General features: G+C 41.0%; 1 protein-coding gene across 4 annotated transcripts in view; it reads right to left on the reverse strand.

Annotated features, from left to right (window-relative positions):
* The window catches only part of PTPRD (protein tyrosine phosphatase receptor type D), a 376,490-nt gene that overhangs the window by 76,084 nt on the left and 283,996 nt on the right, over positions 1-16,410 (reverse strand). For all 4 annotated transcript variants that reach the window (XM_035140530.2, XM_060268732.1, XM_035140525.2 and 1 more), the window contains one exon: positions 13,830-13,927. In XM_035140530.2, the coding sequence (XP_034996421.2) occupies positions 13,830-13,927 (98 nt within the window). The remainder of the gene's footprint in view (positions 1-13,829; positions 13,928-16,410) is intronic.

Below are 16,410 nucleotides of genomic sequence, written 5' to 3' on the forward strand. Positions count from 1 at the left end.
TGGTGCAGTTTAAGCATATGTAGACAGCAGCTCATCCATACCAACAACTGAGCTGTAGAACACACTTCCTTGAGGAGGCTGAGCATTCCTTCATTAGTGATCTAATTGGGGTGGACTGCAGTAATGTGGTACCCTGAGCAAGGACAAAATTTGATGCCCCTCTCAAAAAAAAATTCATTATCACAATAACTCATTTTTGGTACAAGATTCAGGTAGGTACCCTGTTTCTCCGAAAATAAGACGTAGCCATAAAATAAGCCATAGCAGGATTTTTAGGCCTTCAAGGAATATAAGCCATACCACGAAAATAAGGCATAGTGATAGGCACAGCAGCAATGCCGGCCACGGCAGGAGGAGGAGGGAAAAAAAATAAGACACCGCCTGAAAATAAGCCATAGTGTGGTTTTTTTTGGAGGAAAAATAAATATAGGACGGTGTCTTATAATATGAGAAACACGGTATGTGTGGCCAGTGTTATGAAGCAAAAGCTTAAAATCTTATTTTTAACTAGAAATAAGAGGGAGAAAGTACAGAAAATGGCAGCCCTTCATATTATCTGAAGCTTCAGTGATTTACCAAAATCAACCACAAAGTTCTGATTCTCATACTGAGCGAAGAGCGTCATTTTCAGCTGCTTGTAGTTTTTATGCACTGCTTCCACACCCGAGGACCTACTTCCTTCCAACCTGGCAGTACAGCAGTTGCTCCGTTTATTCTTTCCTGCATCTCCATGTTCTCCAGAAACAAATGAAGCATTCAGTTTTCTAGAGCTGGTTTTCCAGCCCACACTTTTTAATTAGCATAGCCACAGTTAGACAAACACAAGCATCTCAAGTCAGAAATCTTTCATAAAACGCCCTTCCTACACACGGGCGTTCTGTCTTTTTGTTTTTTACAAGATACTGCAGGCTAGGTCCCTTCTGCCCCATATTATGCTGGAGCTAGGCTGCATTTAACATCTAGCAGATATTCACTGCAGATTAAAGGTAAGGTACAGCTGTACCTTAATAACAGCAGTTGCCTCTTGGCACACCACCAAAAAGATAAGCTGTAATTGAAGCAATTCAAAGCTCCCTGGGGCTCCATTGTGCACACAGAGGATTCTCTCAGGGGGCTTCCTCATTCTTATTAAAGCCAGAAAAAGCTCCACATGTGTGGGCAAAAAGGTGTCCCTAGTGATGCAAAGAACAGAAGGGCACCTGTTCATGTGTCGCTCCCAAAGGTGTGTATCAGAGCGGCTGCAAGCACACTAGAGTTATGATGCTGCAATTAATCTTACCTGTTATCTATATATAAAGGTAAAGGGGCTCCTGAACATCAGGTCCAGTCGTGTCCGACTCTGGGGTTGCGGCGCTCATCTCGCTCTATAGGCTGAGGGAGCCGGCGCTTGTCCGAACCAGAGCAGCGCACAGAAACGCCGTTTACCTTCCCGCCGGAGCAGTCCCTATTTATCTACTTGCACTTTGATGTGCTTTCGAACTGCTAGGTGGGCAGGAGCTGGGACTGAGCAACGGGAGCTCACCCCGTTGCAGGGATTCGAACCGCCGACCTTCTGATCAGCAAGCCCTAGTCTCTGTGGTTTAACCCACAGTGCCACCTGGGTCGCCTATCTATCTATATAAAAATGTAAACCAACCATGTTTGTTTGTCTCCACTTTTCACCAAAACCGCTTGACCGATTGCGTTCAAATTTGGACACAACGTCACATGCGAATAAGCAATTCTACACATACTGTTTACGTAGACAGACATCACAACAGCGCCAGGTTAAACCCCCAAACACTGTGTTCCGTAGCACACCACTCAACCAAAAGTGCATGCTGGGAAATAGAACCCAGAAGCTGCGTCTCCAAGGGGGGGACATAATGCATGCTGTGAAATAGAAGGCCGAACCTACATCTCAGGAACCAATATGCTGTAACTGCCAGAACGGCCATTCCTCCACAAAGGGCCACGCTGGGATCCTGCCCCTAGCCACCCATGTCCCAAAACACCTCAGCTCAGGTTTGCAGGGAACGGAGCTGGGGTCCCACAGTAATGCGTGGCAGGGCCAGCTAGTAACACATAAAATTCATTAGTAGTTTGAATGCAAGGGGGTGCATGGGAATGGAGGATCACCAAGTTGGCTGTGTACATTGGCCATGATCAAATGAGACAGCTCAGCCTGAGTACAGAAAGCAGGGCTTCCAAACAGAAGCTTTTTTTTAACAGGAATTACAGGTACCAACATACCAAAGGAGCAGAAAAGACTCATTATGTCTGGAACAATGGCCGCCCGGATGTTATTAGCCCCAAAGAAGACAAAGTCCCTACCAGAGAAGAATGGCAAACCAAGCTGATGGACCATGCCGAGATGGCGAAGCTGACTGGAAAACGCAGGAACCAAGAGGATAAAAACTTTATAAAAGAATGGGGAAAATTTTAAAGTTACTTAGGGGACCACTGTAAGCAGATGGAAACAAGAGCAGGATTTTGACCCACTTGTAGTGTAAAAAATATTATGGACAATCTGAAGAAGTGTGCATGCACACGAAAGCTCATACCAACGACAAACTTAGTTGGTCTCTAAGCTGCTACTCCAAGAAGAAAAAAATATTTTGTTTCGACTGCGCCAGACCAACACGGCTACCTACCTGTAACTATGGACAATATGGTTTGATATAAAAATTGGAGTACGGATGAATATTCAGTTGCAAATGTTTAAAATGAGCGCCCATGGAAGGGATGGGGGGAAGTCGCGAGATTCAGAGAATCTCTTTATATAGATATGTTTTTACTAGTTTGTGTTCATTTATACCTTGTATTTGTAAAACCAATAAAAATGATTTCGTAAAGAAAGCAGGCCTTCCTTCCTTCCCTTTTTTACTGTCATGCAATTAATCCATGTTTCCATCATTACAAAAAAATAGATTCCTTTCCAGCCTTGCATTTCCACACTTTGCATTCCAATAATTGACGAAATATATCAATCTTTCCACAATCTGCCTTTTCTCCTGTTTGTTCAATTTATTCATTTCTGCCAGTTCAAAGCTTGCTGGCATATCCATCGTGTTGCCCTTACTATTTTTTTCAGCTATCATCAAGAACCAAATTAAAGATTTCAGATCTGTGGGCATATCCTCCTGATCAAATTTTTAAACTGTCCACGTTGGAAGAACTCTTAAATTGTTCCAAGTCATATCCACTATATACTGAGTAATATTTGTCTTCAAAATTAGGTAATTCACATCATAAGAGGTAATTCACATCGTATCCCCCCGCAATATGTAGGAGACAATGCTCGAATCTATATTTAATTATATATTTGAATCCAGTTGCCACTATTTTGTTCTGTGAACCACCCTGGGACCTCCAGGTATAGGGTGGTATATAAAATCAATAAATAATAATATTTCTGTGAAATCTGGGGAAACAGTCTAATCTTAGCTTGGTGCTCTCAACCTCACCATACTTCATAAAAGACCTGTCTGGAGGGAGAAATCTAATCTATATTTCTCAGCTCTGAATAGCCAGGCTGGAACAGAAAATAGAGTGATATTGGCAGAAACACTGTAGAAGTGTGAAAGACCAATAACTCATGAATAACAAGTCTGTGCTAACAGTTTTAATGAGTGCTCTAATGGTTTAATGGATTACACTTAAAGAGGATCCCTAGTAGATTCATTCTGACAGTTTGTCTTGAACAAAGCTGCCATTAAAAGATGAACTGGATTTCTTCACATCTGGTATGCAGGCTGAGACCCTATCTGCCCATGGACTGTCTTGCCAGAGTGGTGCATGCTCTAGTTATCTCCCGCTTGGACTACTGCAATGTGCTCTACGTGGGGCTACCTTTGAAGGTGACCCAGAAACTACAACTAATCCAGAATGCGGCAGCTAGACTGGTGACTGGGAGTGGCCGCCGAGACCACATAACACCGGTCTTGAAAGACCTACCTTGGCTCCCAGTATGTTTTCAAGCACAATTCAAAGTGTTGGTGTTGACCTTTAAAGCCCTAAATGGTCTCGATCCAGTATACCTGAAGGAGCATCTCCACCTCCATTGTTCAGCCCAGGCACTGAGGTCCAGTACTGAGGGCCTTCTGGTGGTTCCCTCACTGCGAGAAGCCAAGTTACAGGGAACCAGGCAGAGGGCCTTCTCGGTAGTGGCACCCGCCCTGTGGAAGCCCTCCCACCAGATGTCAAAGAGAAAAACATCTGCCATACTTTTTAGAAGACACCTGCCATACTTTTTAGAAGACACCTGTTTAGGGAGGCTTTTAATGTTTAAGAGACCATTGTATTTTAATATTTTGCTGGAAGCTGCCCAGAGTGGCTGGGGAAACTCAGCCAGATGGACGGGGTATAAATAATAAATAATAAATATTATTATTCACAATAAATGCATGTACTGTATAACATGATGGAACGTTTTTTAAAAAAAATGGTATGTGCAATGCAGTTGTAGCATCTGCATGTTCCCCTGACTAAGGTTTTGCATATTTTCACCCAAAATGTGAATCTCTGTAGGAAGCAGATTCTGGATTTATGCTGGCTGCCATTTACCCGTGACATTCCATTCACGAGACAAATGGATCAGTAGGCAAAGGCGCCAATGAATTGTCATGTAGTAGTTCATACTGGAAGACTCTCTTGTCAAACTTATGCATTAAAATAGGGTCCCTTGTTCATAGAATCATAGAATTGTAAGGGTCCAGAGGGTCATCTTGTTCAACCCCCTGAACTAGAGGGTCATCTAGTTCAACCTTTTGCCCAATGTGAGGGTCAAACCCATGACTGTGAGATTAAGAGGCTCATGCTCTACTGACTGAGTTTATCCCAGCTGCCTAGAAGCTACTGACCATACTAACCCAGGAAGGTGCCCACAGGCCTTAAAACTGCACATTCGAGAAGGAAGTCCAGCTAGCTGTGACAAATAAGTCATAGTACATAATATAGGGAAAGAGGAAAAATCAATTAACTATTGTCCACATAGGAAGTAAAATAAGCACTTTTCCAAAGCAGCAAGACTTAGGATAAAGGAAACTTTAGTTTCCCAAGAAACTAGTGCTGTTAAACTTGTCCTGCAATTCCGGGGGGGGGGGGATCACTGATAGTTTCTTTCCCCTTTAATAATTTTCAAAGAATGGTTGGGGAGGAACCAGAAACTCTGCCTAGGTGAAATATGGAACATATAGTGAACAAGGAAAGGGTTCCATGTATCCCAAGAGTCTAATTGGGTTTTGTTTTTCAAAAGAACAGTACATGAAAAAACCAGTGATGCAAGACTGCTCTACGAGTGTGAAAAATCCTGTGTAAAGCTGAAATAAACTTGGAGCAGAATTAAGAGAAAGTGCTTCTTCTAGCACAGGAATTTCTACTTGCACCATAGAAATCCCCCTCTTTCTGCCCCACATTCTCTCCAAATCTGCTCTGAAAGTTGCGGCAACTCCTGGAACAGATGGCGAGCAAGTGGAAATTCTGTTGTGCAACCAAAAGTCCTTCTCCTAGAGATAGTACTTTGTTGAAGGCTGCCCAAAGACCCAAAGCTAATGCAGTGTGGTACCTCTGGATACGTACTTGATCCATTCCAGGGTACTGTTCTCACCCCCAAAAGCACATATCTGAAGCGGTGCTTCCACGCATGTGCAAAGCACCAATAGACCGCTTCTGCACATGCGTGAAGCGCGCAGAACGCTTCTGCGCATGCACAAAGCATGCAGAATCCTTTTGCGCATGCACACGCAGCGAAACCCAGAAGTAAACACTTCTGGGTCCACCACATTCTTAAGCTGAAAATATACAACCCACAGCAAACGTAACCAGAGGTATGACTGTAATTTACTCCTGGGATCCAACTGACTCCTTCACATCTTTGTTTTGTTTGTACACAGGAATTTACAGGGTCTCTCCCCTGCCCCCGCCCCCCAAAAAAGTGTGTGGGGAGACTTCTCCAATGATCTGGAAGTGGTAGCACAAAATAAAAAATGGAAATTGTGTGTGTATCTACATATGACAAAACTAAGAAAGAAATATATCTATATTTACATATGACAAAACGAAGACAGAAATACAGAAGTATTCTGACTTTTCCCTGCGCTCTTTTGCAACCTTCCTGGGGATAACAGGTAGTTTGGTAGTTTCACTTTCCCATTCATTTCCATGCCCCACCCCCTGTAATTAGACACTTTCAGTTAAATGAAAGTTTTATTTTAAAAGCCAAAAATTGGACATGGGGGCAAGGAAGATGAAGCTCTATAAGACAACTGACGGTTTGTCTTCATCTCTTCTTTTGTGACATCTTCATCCCCCCCCCCAAATGGATCTGCCAGCTTTAGCAAATTAATTGTTAGAGTTCAAACAAAAAGATGGTCATGTTTTCAGACCTGTAAGTGTTGAGGAGTAGGTGCAGCATGAAATGATCCAAGCTTGCTAAATAAAATCTTAAAGCTTACAAATATTTCAAACAGCTGCAGGGTTCTACAGTAACCCTGTTAATGCAAGAGGGCTATAAAGAAGGCAGGAGAGAAAAAAATCAGTATTTCCATTTTGGCTGAAGTTGAGGCACACAACAAATAATATTACTTTAAACTATTATGTGTTTAAAGTTACCGGATATTCATATATCTAAATTTTTAGCAAAATCATACGGCAAAGTCCTTTTAGGACCATGCGACTAGATTGCTCCCCATCACAAGAAAAAAAAAGTAAAATACACCACACAGGGAGAAACTAAAGTATCAGTGGTGATGGGCTAGGGTTTCTGTTCACCCATTCAGAAAGTATTCTACAAAGGCGAGCAATCAAATATTCAACCCTTAGTCAACATCATAGTTTTCAAGGAAAGGCTGCAGCCTAAAGCATTGGTGAAGTATTAGCTTAGTAATAAGTCCCTCTGAAGTAAGCAAGCACAGCATATAGCAATCGCACTGTGGAAAGAACAATAAAGTTAGCACCCTGGTAGATGTCAAAGCAAATGGATGATGTGGAACTAGAGAATTGTTAACTACCTCTGAAAATGAAAAATTTGACCCTCTTTTACCAATGTCAGGTTTTGCTTTGAGAGTTTCATATTTCAGATGAATCTATCATAAGATGCTATTTTATTATTCAGGAAACTTGCCGATTGAATGGGATTTACATATTGCTTTAGCAAAACATGAATGCTAAATACCTGAACACTAATACATCATCACAGCAGAAATGCATTTTCCGTCCACTTTAGAAACCCGAACATAAGAAAGTAAAAAGCAGGTCTTATTGCTTATTTATAAAAATTTCTACACCACTTAATAAACAGCTCTAAGCAGCTTGCAATAAAGACAAACTAACATTCAATATTAAAAAAAAGAAAACTGGGTGAAAACAAGTTAAGAGCATTGCTGCACATGACAAACAAAACTGACCAGTGTAAAAAAACCCGAGAATTAAAAATTTAAGAATCAAGAGTCTGTAGCCTGGGCTCCTGATTCTGCCCTCCTAGACGAACCATGAGCTGCAAGCTGCAAGCCATAGGACAAACCTTGGTTACATCTTTGTGATTAATCAGGAGAGTTGCCAAACCATGAGCCTGGGTTCGAACTACACGTTAAGCCAAATTGTGGCTGAACACGGGGCGGCACAGCAGGAAAATGACCTGCTTGCTCACGGTTCATACTGAGTCGTGTTCCATGCTAAGCTATGATGTGTGACCTAAGCCATTACCTTAGAGTAAAAAGCTTGTGTGTGTGTGTGTGTGTTAGTACTTAAAAATGAAACCTCAAGATACAATTCACTTTAGTAAATTATTAATGCCTCCCATCTGATGATTCACTGGCAAAATCCAGCACATCGACCAGCGTTGGTTGGGTAAAGAGGCAGAACGTGGCTTCACCTTCGCCAATATTAAATGTTAATGAAAAGAGCTGCCTTTAATGTATAGCATTGATAAGAGGAACCATTAAAATGATGTACAGCCCACTGCACAAGCTAAGTTAATGCACACATTCTTCCTTGTGCTGCTGCCTCTCTGGGCCGGTTTGTACACTCGCCCGTTATTTTCCCTGTGGGGAAATGGGCATATGCAAGGCTTTGAAAGGGGACATAATTTCACGAATTACACCTCCTGCACAAGGAGGCCACGCACACAAATCACACCTTGCTTTAAGTGCATCTCCAGTCATCCATGCCGTGAAGATCTGGTGAGTGCATGAACTAGCCATTCTCTCTTGGCTGTCAGCATATCTGTATATATACACAGAGCCATTTAACACCGACTTAAACACAGGGAACAGGACAGTCTATGAAGACCCCCAAGGGACCTGCCCTTTTACTACAGTATGGCCACATTTGCATAGCCTGTCATGCAAGCAAACTGACATTGACTTGAACCGACACGGAAATGCTATTATTAGTACAGTATTTGTTTTTAACGTTGTGCTACGCAGCAGGTACTCAACCTGAAAACAAAAGCCTACACTTTCACAATATTTTCTGCCCAGGTCAGATATCTTAAAGCACCCAGGCTGTTAGCTGTCAAACAACTAATAATTAAAATCACGAAACTAAAGGGCTAGGAAGAAAATGCTCAAGCAGCAATTAGGAACGAAGCAGGTATTTGATTCAGTGTTGCACTTTGCATGTTACCAGACATTGAGAAAATAGAATTTGGTTTCTATTTGGCACACTGACTGTATGTATGGGCACATTTCCTATTAATATATTAAAGTTGTACCTCAGAAGTCGAATGGAATCCGTTCCGAAAGTCCGTTCGACTTCTGAAACGTTCAGAAACCAAAGCACGTCCAAAATGCCCAGCGAAAGAAATTCAGAACACGCGGAGCTGATGGAGAATTCGCTCTGGTTGATCACATTAGAAAATAATGGGACCGCTTCAGTTTATGTTGCTTGAAAGACTTTGGTTGGAAAGTAACAAGATTGGGCCCCTGAATCTCCTATCCATGCCCCTGCTCTGAAAAGTATTCAGACCAAGCATCCATGATTTGTATCTTTGGTCTAGAGACTTTCAGAGAAACAATCAATCAAATAAACACCGCCCCTAGGTGCTAGTGCAATCTCTTAGATATGTTGAGAACATATGATTCGAACTGCTAACCTTCCTATCAGCAAGCCCGAGAGCCTCAGTGGTTTAGACCACAGTGCCACCTGCGTCCCAACTACACATTGGAGAGGTGGTGGGGATGTCTTCACTGGACACCCATTACTTGTTGGGTTTCTGTCTCCCTGCAATTCCCCCCCCCCAAAAAAAACCCCACAGTCTCTCTCAATAAGTTGCATGGCTCCAAAAACCAGCAGTGGGAGTACGTGGGATGCAGAGAAAGCAGTAATGTGTATACAGATTTAGAAAGAGGATTCCCAGACAGAACTAACAGGGAATTCCTCCTGTGACAACCCAGGGGCAAGCCAGGAAATTAAACAAAATAAAGGAACAGACATTGAGGAAGGAACGAATGGAGAAGATACCCAACCATTCTATACCGGAAGCCAGGAGCACACTACTCACAAGTCACTGCTCTCAAATGTGGGAGATTTCAGAATGAGAAAGACACTACATCATTTTATGCACAACTTTTCTTGTTTTCTTAGGGCTTTTGTTTTAAATTATATACTACTTTATTTATTTGTAGAAAGGCACTGTATTTATGAATCAACCCACTAATCAGATAAGATGGTGGACTGCATCTTAAGAACCACGCAACTCGTATCATACATCCAAGGGGCACTACACACAAGATTGTGTTATGGCACAAGTGTCATTTGCAAGGAGAAATTAAAACATGTCTTTCTATGCTGGCCAGATGTTGCAGATTCTTTAGACTCTACTGCTTGATCTCAACAATTTTGTTGCCGCCATCTGGATATAGGTAGAAACCAAGGCAAAGTGATACTGACATTTTTAGGAACTTCTACTATGCAGAAGGACAATTGTGAAGTTTCTGCAACTGACTATACATGGGGGGGGGGGGGAGAATGCTTGTAAATGACAGAGGAAATGCTTGTGTGCACAGTTTATACAGCATGATATTTGACTGTGAACACTGCATAACTACCTGCAATTGACAGAAAATCACTCCTGACTTGCATTAAGTATGACTCTGAACCTTAAAATGCCCTTCAAGTCAACACATTTTAGTGAATACTGGAGATTGTATTTTTCTCTTTGACAGTAATGAGATTATTTTTCAGATCAGACTTAAGGCCTTCTCCAACACTGCATCTTTAAATGATATTCAGTTCTGTCCTATAACGGCAAATGTTCAAATGCAATTTAAAACTCTCCTGCCCAAGATACTTATATATACAGGATATTTATAGTCTCCAGCAACTTCTATTTGTATAAAGGTCATACAAAACTGACTTTTTAAAGTAACATTTATTAAAAGTACTAGCAAATTCTGTTCGCCCCACAAATAAGCAATCCACTCTTTACTGTCAAATAAAATGTGATAGTATTAATTCACCTAAAGGTCTCTATACTATGTTATATTAGAAATGTCAGTGTCATCGGGAACACTTAATCTCAGAGTCATTTGTCTCTAACCCTTACACATGATGTGCAAGCTTAAAAAGTGGGAGCTTAAACTGTAAAACTACCTGTACTTTATACTACTTTTGTGATTCGGGAGTTCAGATAATTTTGAATCAATTGCAGCACATTATTAAATAGTCAGGGGAGCCAACTGCACAAGACTTTCCATCCTATGTGTGTCAATTGTCACACATACCCCATTTCCCCCCTTACGAGTGCTTTTCACAGGTATGCTCTCAAACAGAAGTATTTTACTCTAGATGTACAGTCAAACTTTGTATCCCGAATGCCTCCGTTTTGGAAAGTTTCGGCTCTCGGACGTCAAAAACCCGGAAGTAAATGCTCCAGTTTTCGAATGTTTTTCAGAAGCCGAACATCCGACATCGCTTCCGCTTGAGTGCAGGGAGCTCCTGCAACCCATCGGAAGCCGTGCCTCGGTTGTCAAATGTTTCAGAAGCGAAACGGGCTTCCGGAATGGATTATGTTTGACAACTGACTGTTTGACTGTTCTTATTTATTCAATAATAATAAAAAACCAAGATCATGGCCACTGGTCCCATCACCTCCTGGCAAATAGAAGGGGAAGAAATGGAGGCAGTGAGAGATTTTACTTTCTTGGGCTCCTTGATCACTGCTTAGCACATGTCGCGCTGCTGCTTTTATACTCCCCCCCCACACAAATTGATTGGGGAATTAGTCCTGTGTAATTGTGGTGCCACCCTGGCATGAGCATAGCTGCCAAGTTATCCCTTTTTTAAAGGGATTTTCCCTTATGCTGAATAGGCTTCCTCGCGAGAAAAGGGAAAACTTAGCAGCTATGGGCATGTGGGTAATGGCTCCACCCACACCAGGTTGGGGGACTGGGTTGAGGGCCTGCCTGAAACCAGGGCCATCTATTAAGATGATCCCACTTCTCAAGATTCTCTGAAGACATTCAGGGCTGTACTTTGAAATGAGTCTGAAGTTTCTGAACAGTCTTCAAAGGTAGCAAAACAAAGAGTTTCCTATAGTAATCTAACCCGAAAGTTACTGGGGTACAAATACATCATCCACACCGCCACGCCACCATCTCAGTGATGAGTAACATGAGATGGCTACGTAGATAGTATAGAAATGAAGTATTTTACTGACCGAAGTAACTTTCGGAGTAACTACTGTTGTTTGAAAGACTAAGTATGCCTATAATATGATATATGATGTGGTGACCAGAAAGACTATAGAAAGTTGATGAGAGGGGAGGAAGTCAGAGATGATTTAGGAAACCGGCTTCTTCATAGTCATTAAGTTCCACTATGCCCAAGAGTTCTGAGAAATGTTGAAGTCGTAAATGTGACTGAATACAAATGGAGTCCAATGCCAGTGATTTCTCAAGAAGTCCTTAATTCGTGGATCACTATAGCCATAAATAATATGGTTGTGTTTTCCTTGCACATTTGGGATACATGATAAACCATATTGTCCTTTGAAAGAAGCACTACTAGTTTATGGCATTTAATGGATTTTGTACAAGTCCATTCATTCACCAATTATTGACATGAGAGCCATATCTGCGTGCCAATGTACATCTTGGGGGTTGTAATCCATGGACTATTAAAAGGGTATTTCAAAGCTGGTTCCTGTTATGATACTATTAAAACCCACAATTCATGAATTATTGATAGGAGAGGTAATAATGGCTTGATGCTGTTATAACCTATAATAACATTGAACAAAATCCTTAATCTATGAAAAATTTACTCAGTGGACCAACACATCTTCTAAAACTGTTCCGACATAAGGTAATAAAACAAGCACAGATCTCAAGTCAGTTAGTTCCATAAACCATTAATTAATTGGATACAAAACGTAAGCTTCATAAATCATTAAATGTAGAAGTGTCCGCTCTCTTTTCAATATTTCTGCCTCAAATTTTTAACGGCACAGATTTATTTATTTTATGTATTCAGTTACTGAATTTACTATTTCATTCACAAAAAATAAAAGTCAGTGTGCTGGGTATAGAGGACAAAAATGACATAATCTCACATTGCCTGTCTTTTTATGTATTTGATTTGTTTCTTCATAATTCTGTCTCATATTTCTTCCGAGTGGTAGCACTCGGTTATCAGTTCAAAACATAACAGTGTTTAGTGTCCTGCGCATGTTTTTTAGGTGTGCAATAATAACCCCACCAAGTTCATACCTGGTGAAGCATTAATAGACACTGGGACATCTTTGTCATCTAAGAATCTTGTTTCTCTTCCCTTCATCCCCTCACTTCCTATTATGTTGCCCCTTCTCCCATTTTGCCCCTGGCTATTTCCATCTCCCTTCCAATTGCTAGAATGAAAATGGTTTCCCCAGTAGTGATGTATGGAAGTGAGAGCTGGGCCATAAAGAAGGCTGATCGCCAAAGAATTGATGCTTTTGAATTATGGTGCTGGAAGAGACTCTTGAGAGTCCCATGGACTGCAAGAAGATCAAACCTATCCATTCTTAAGGAAATCAGCCCTGAGTGCTCACTGGGAGGACAGGTCCTGAAGCTGAGGCTCCAATACTTTGGCCACCTCATGAGAAGAGAAGAATCCTTGGAAAAGACCTTGATGTTGGGAAAGATGGAGGGCACAAGGAGAAGGGGACGACAGAGGACGAGATTGTTGGACAGTGTTCTCGAAGCTACAAACATGAGTTTGACCAAGCTGCGGGAGGCAGTGGAAGACAGGAGTGCCTGGCGTGCTATGGTCCATGGGGTCACGAAGAGTCGGACACGACTAAACGACTAAACAACAACAATATTAAAGCAGAATACTTTCCCAAAGGAAGAGAATTTCAATTCCTCACGAGACTGTTTTAAAAAGAATCAGAAATCTAGAATTTTCCAAATTCCACACAAATGAGGGAAGGTGCAGTCCTAAACATACTTGCAGTACCATTTATGTTGTGGTTTTATGTTGTAACCATCCTGAGACCTGTGGGTATAGGGTGGTATATTAAACAAACAAACAAACAAAACCAGTAAGCCTGTTTAGGACTGCAGCCTTACTTGCTTGGAAATGTTCCAATGAGGCTACTTTTCAATATCTGCGTTTAGGAATACATTATGACTATCATGGACAACATACAGCGAAGTTGGTTTATTAATGTGTCTACAACAGGCACCCCAAACTTCGGCCCTCCAGATGTTTTGGACTACAATTCCCATCATCCCTGACCACTGGTCCTCTTAGCTAGGGATCATGGGAGTTATAGGCCAAAACATCTGCAGGGCTGCAGTTTGGGGATGCCTGGTCTACAATAATCCAAATGATAAGTGATTCCTGGCTCTAGGGAACTGGGGTATTACCTCATATTCTTGGGAAAACTTCAGGTTGTCATTAGCCTTCAGCCTTTCGATGTGATCCGCAAGTTCCGAAATAGGTATTGGTGGGTGGCTAGCCATACCTGTTCAGGAAAAAAGAAATGATAACGGCATGTAAAAAAGGCACAATAAAACAGAGGGTTTGCAACCCAGACTAAACAGCAGTTCAGAATGGCTATAAATGTGTAATAAGTAAGGATGTTGTAAGGTGACAGAAGCAGGCAGGTAGTTTAGTCACTCAAAGCAAGACATGCTCTGGAGAGATGAGCTTTGAAGCCAAATTACTAAAAATTTAAAATAAAATCCACCAAGCATATCCCCAAAGCTAACATTCCTAGTGTTAAAAGAAAAGAAAAAAGTTATTATGCCAAGACTTAATGAGGTTAGCTAGGTGGGGGGGGGGGATGAGACAGTTAGACCTTAAGCTCTGACTTCTGCTTTGAGGAATGACTCTTAATGTCATATCAAACCCCTTTCCTTGCCTTGAATGAAATGGAAACTGTGCTGGACTTAGGTGAACAAAAAGTGAACTGCGGGGAGGGAAAAGCCATTCAAAGAAGCCTAAACGGAAAGAATAGTACTGACAGAAAATAAAGTGATTTATGAGGGAAACTAACTTGAAGAATGTAGGTTACCAGGGTAACCAGAGACATTTGATCCTGCAAAAAAAATAATTGCAAAAGTAAAAAAAAAAAAGGAAAGAAAGGGGTGGAGTGGGAACTTATTTATAACAAAATAAATAAATGGATAGTTTGATGCTTAGAAAATGATGGTTTTAATCTCATTAGAAAATGATGGTTTTAATCTCATGACTAAATAAGACAGGGGGAAATCTAATGTGGTTTTTTTTTTTTGGAAAAATATTTTATAAAGTTTAGAACATTCACATGCAATTATGGATTGCCAAAGTCCCATGCACTGCTGCTTACAGACAACAGTCAATAAAGACAAGATTAGACATCAGACATTTTGAGCTTCAAAAATGTTTTCACTAGTAGCAGATTGTAGAGGTAGGGGGTTGTGGGGAGTCAGTTCAGCTGAACTCAAACACCTGGCTTACGCTAGTACATCTGAGAAAAGATCTCAACCCCAAGTCCCTTTATCAACCCCCAGAAATTACCTACAATCTACTTCAGGTGTAAACATCTTTGTCTACCAATGGAAAAATAGTGAATGCAGACAAGGTTTAGGGAAGGGGTGGGAAAGAGACAGAGGGAAGGATAGGACCAGTGGAAGGGAAAGACAGAGGGAGGGAAAGACAGAGGAGATAGGCGATGTGGGGTCAACTAGCATGATCTGCCAGCTGAAAATTTTAGCAGTGGATATTTCTTTTCGGTTCATTAATATGGATGGTTTTCCACCCACCCAAAATGTGTTTAGTTATTATTTATGTTAATTTTAATCATGCCAATAATAATAATAATAATAATAATAAAGCTTGTTGCAGGGAGACACATAGACAGCTAGAAATTGTTACACTAGCAAACCCCATGATGTGTTGAAATTATAGAACAAAACCATGGAAACTGAAGCGAGGAGCTCAAACTGGAAGCCACATTTTCAGGGTTTTCCGGCACTGGTTTGAAGGGTGTGCTCTAAGAAAGCTAGCTTGCAATCGCTGCAGCGCAGCTTTACATGACATGAGCAGAAAATAACAGTACACATCATTCATAAAATGATTTTTGCTACATTTTTTACTTAGCTTAATAAAGTCCATAGGAAGGACCAGCAGCATGACATTCAAATCTTGTTTTGTGGCTATACACTGAATAATTGTATAGCCAAAGCAACTCCATACACAGTAGTTCTTTGCAATGTGTGGTCTGCGTGCTTATACTTTTAAAGTCAAGTAAATCAGAAGAAGCCCCCATAAATTGAGGGAACTACTTTTTGGAAGATAAAGCTCTAATATTTTTCTTTATATGAATCTGATTTGCTATCTCCCATTTTCATCACGTGCAACAATTAAGCTGGTTTTCTTTTAAAGTAGCCGTCAAAATTTATTTGATCCAGATCGAGCACCCAGATGAAAAGGAGGAGGGGAAAAAATAATATGGGGGAAGGCACAAGAAAATGCTAGGCTTGTTCAGAAATGGAAGTTGAATGATGGAACATCTAAAACAGTGATTGAACAGAGAAAATAATAGAGACAAAGATGTTTAGACCTTTTCGAGCGAATCGTGGGAGAGAGTTATTATCATATAAAGACTGAGTGGTAGTTTGGCTAGAGAGGGAGGACACAGAGCCAATCAGGGAAGCGTAGGGGACTGAATTACTGCTCAAAGCTGTAAAAAGTAAAGCCAGTTGGAAACGGGAAAGAAATTAGTAGCAGTAGAAGACCATCATATTCAGTCAGTTTACATAAAGACAAACGGATCATTTCACATGCACATTCTATCTGTGGACATTTAGTACTGGCAGGAATAGGTGGAAATACAAGGCAACTCTAACACATGAACATATAGCTCTGAATCTGTGGGTCAGCTGACTGGAGAAATAGCTTTCCATATGGCACGAAAGTGTTATTTAAATCAGATTTTTTAAAAATCAAGACTTCTAAACTTAT

This window comes from Zootoca vivipara, chromosome 16, assembly GCF_963506605.1.
Source record: "Zootoca vivipara chromosome 16, rZooViv1.1, whole genome shotgun sequence".
Taxonomy (NCBI): domain Eukaryota; kingdom Metazoa; phylum Chordata; class Lepidosauria; order Squamata; family Lacertidae; genus Zootoca; species Zootoca vivipara.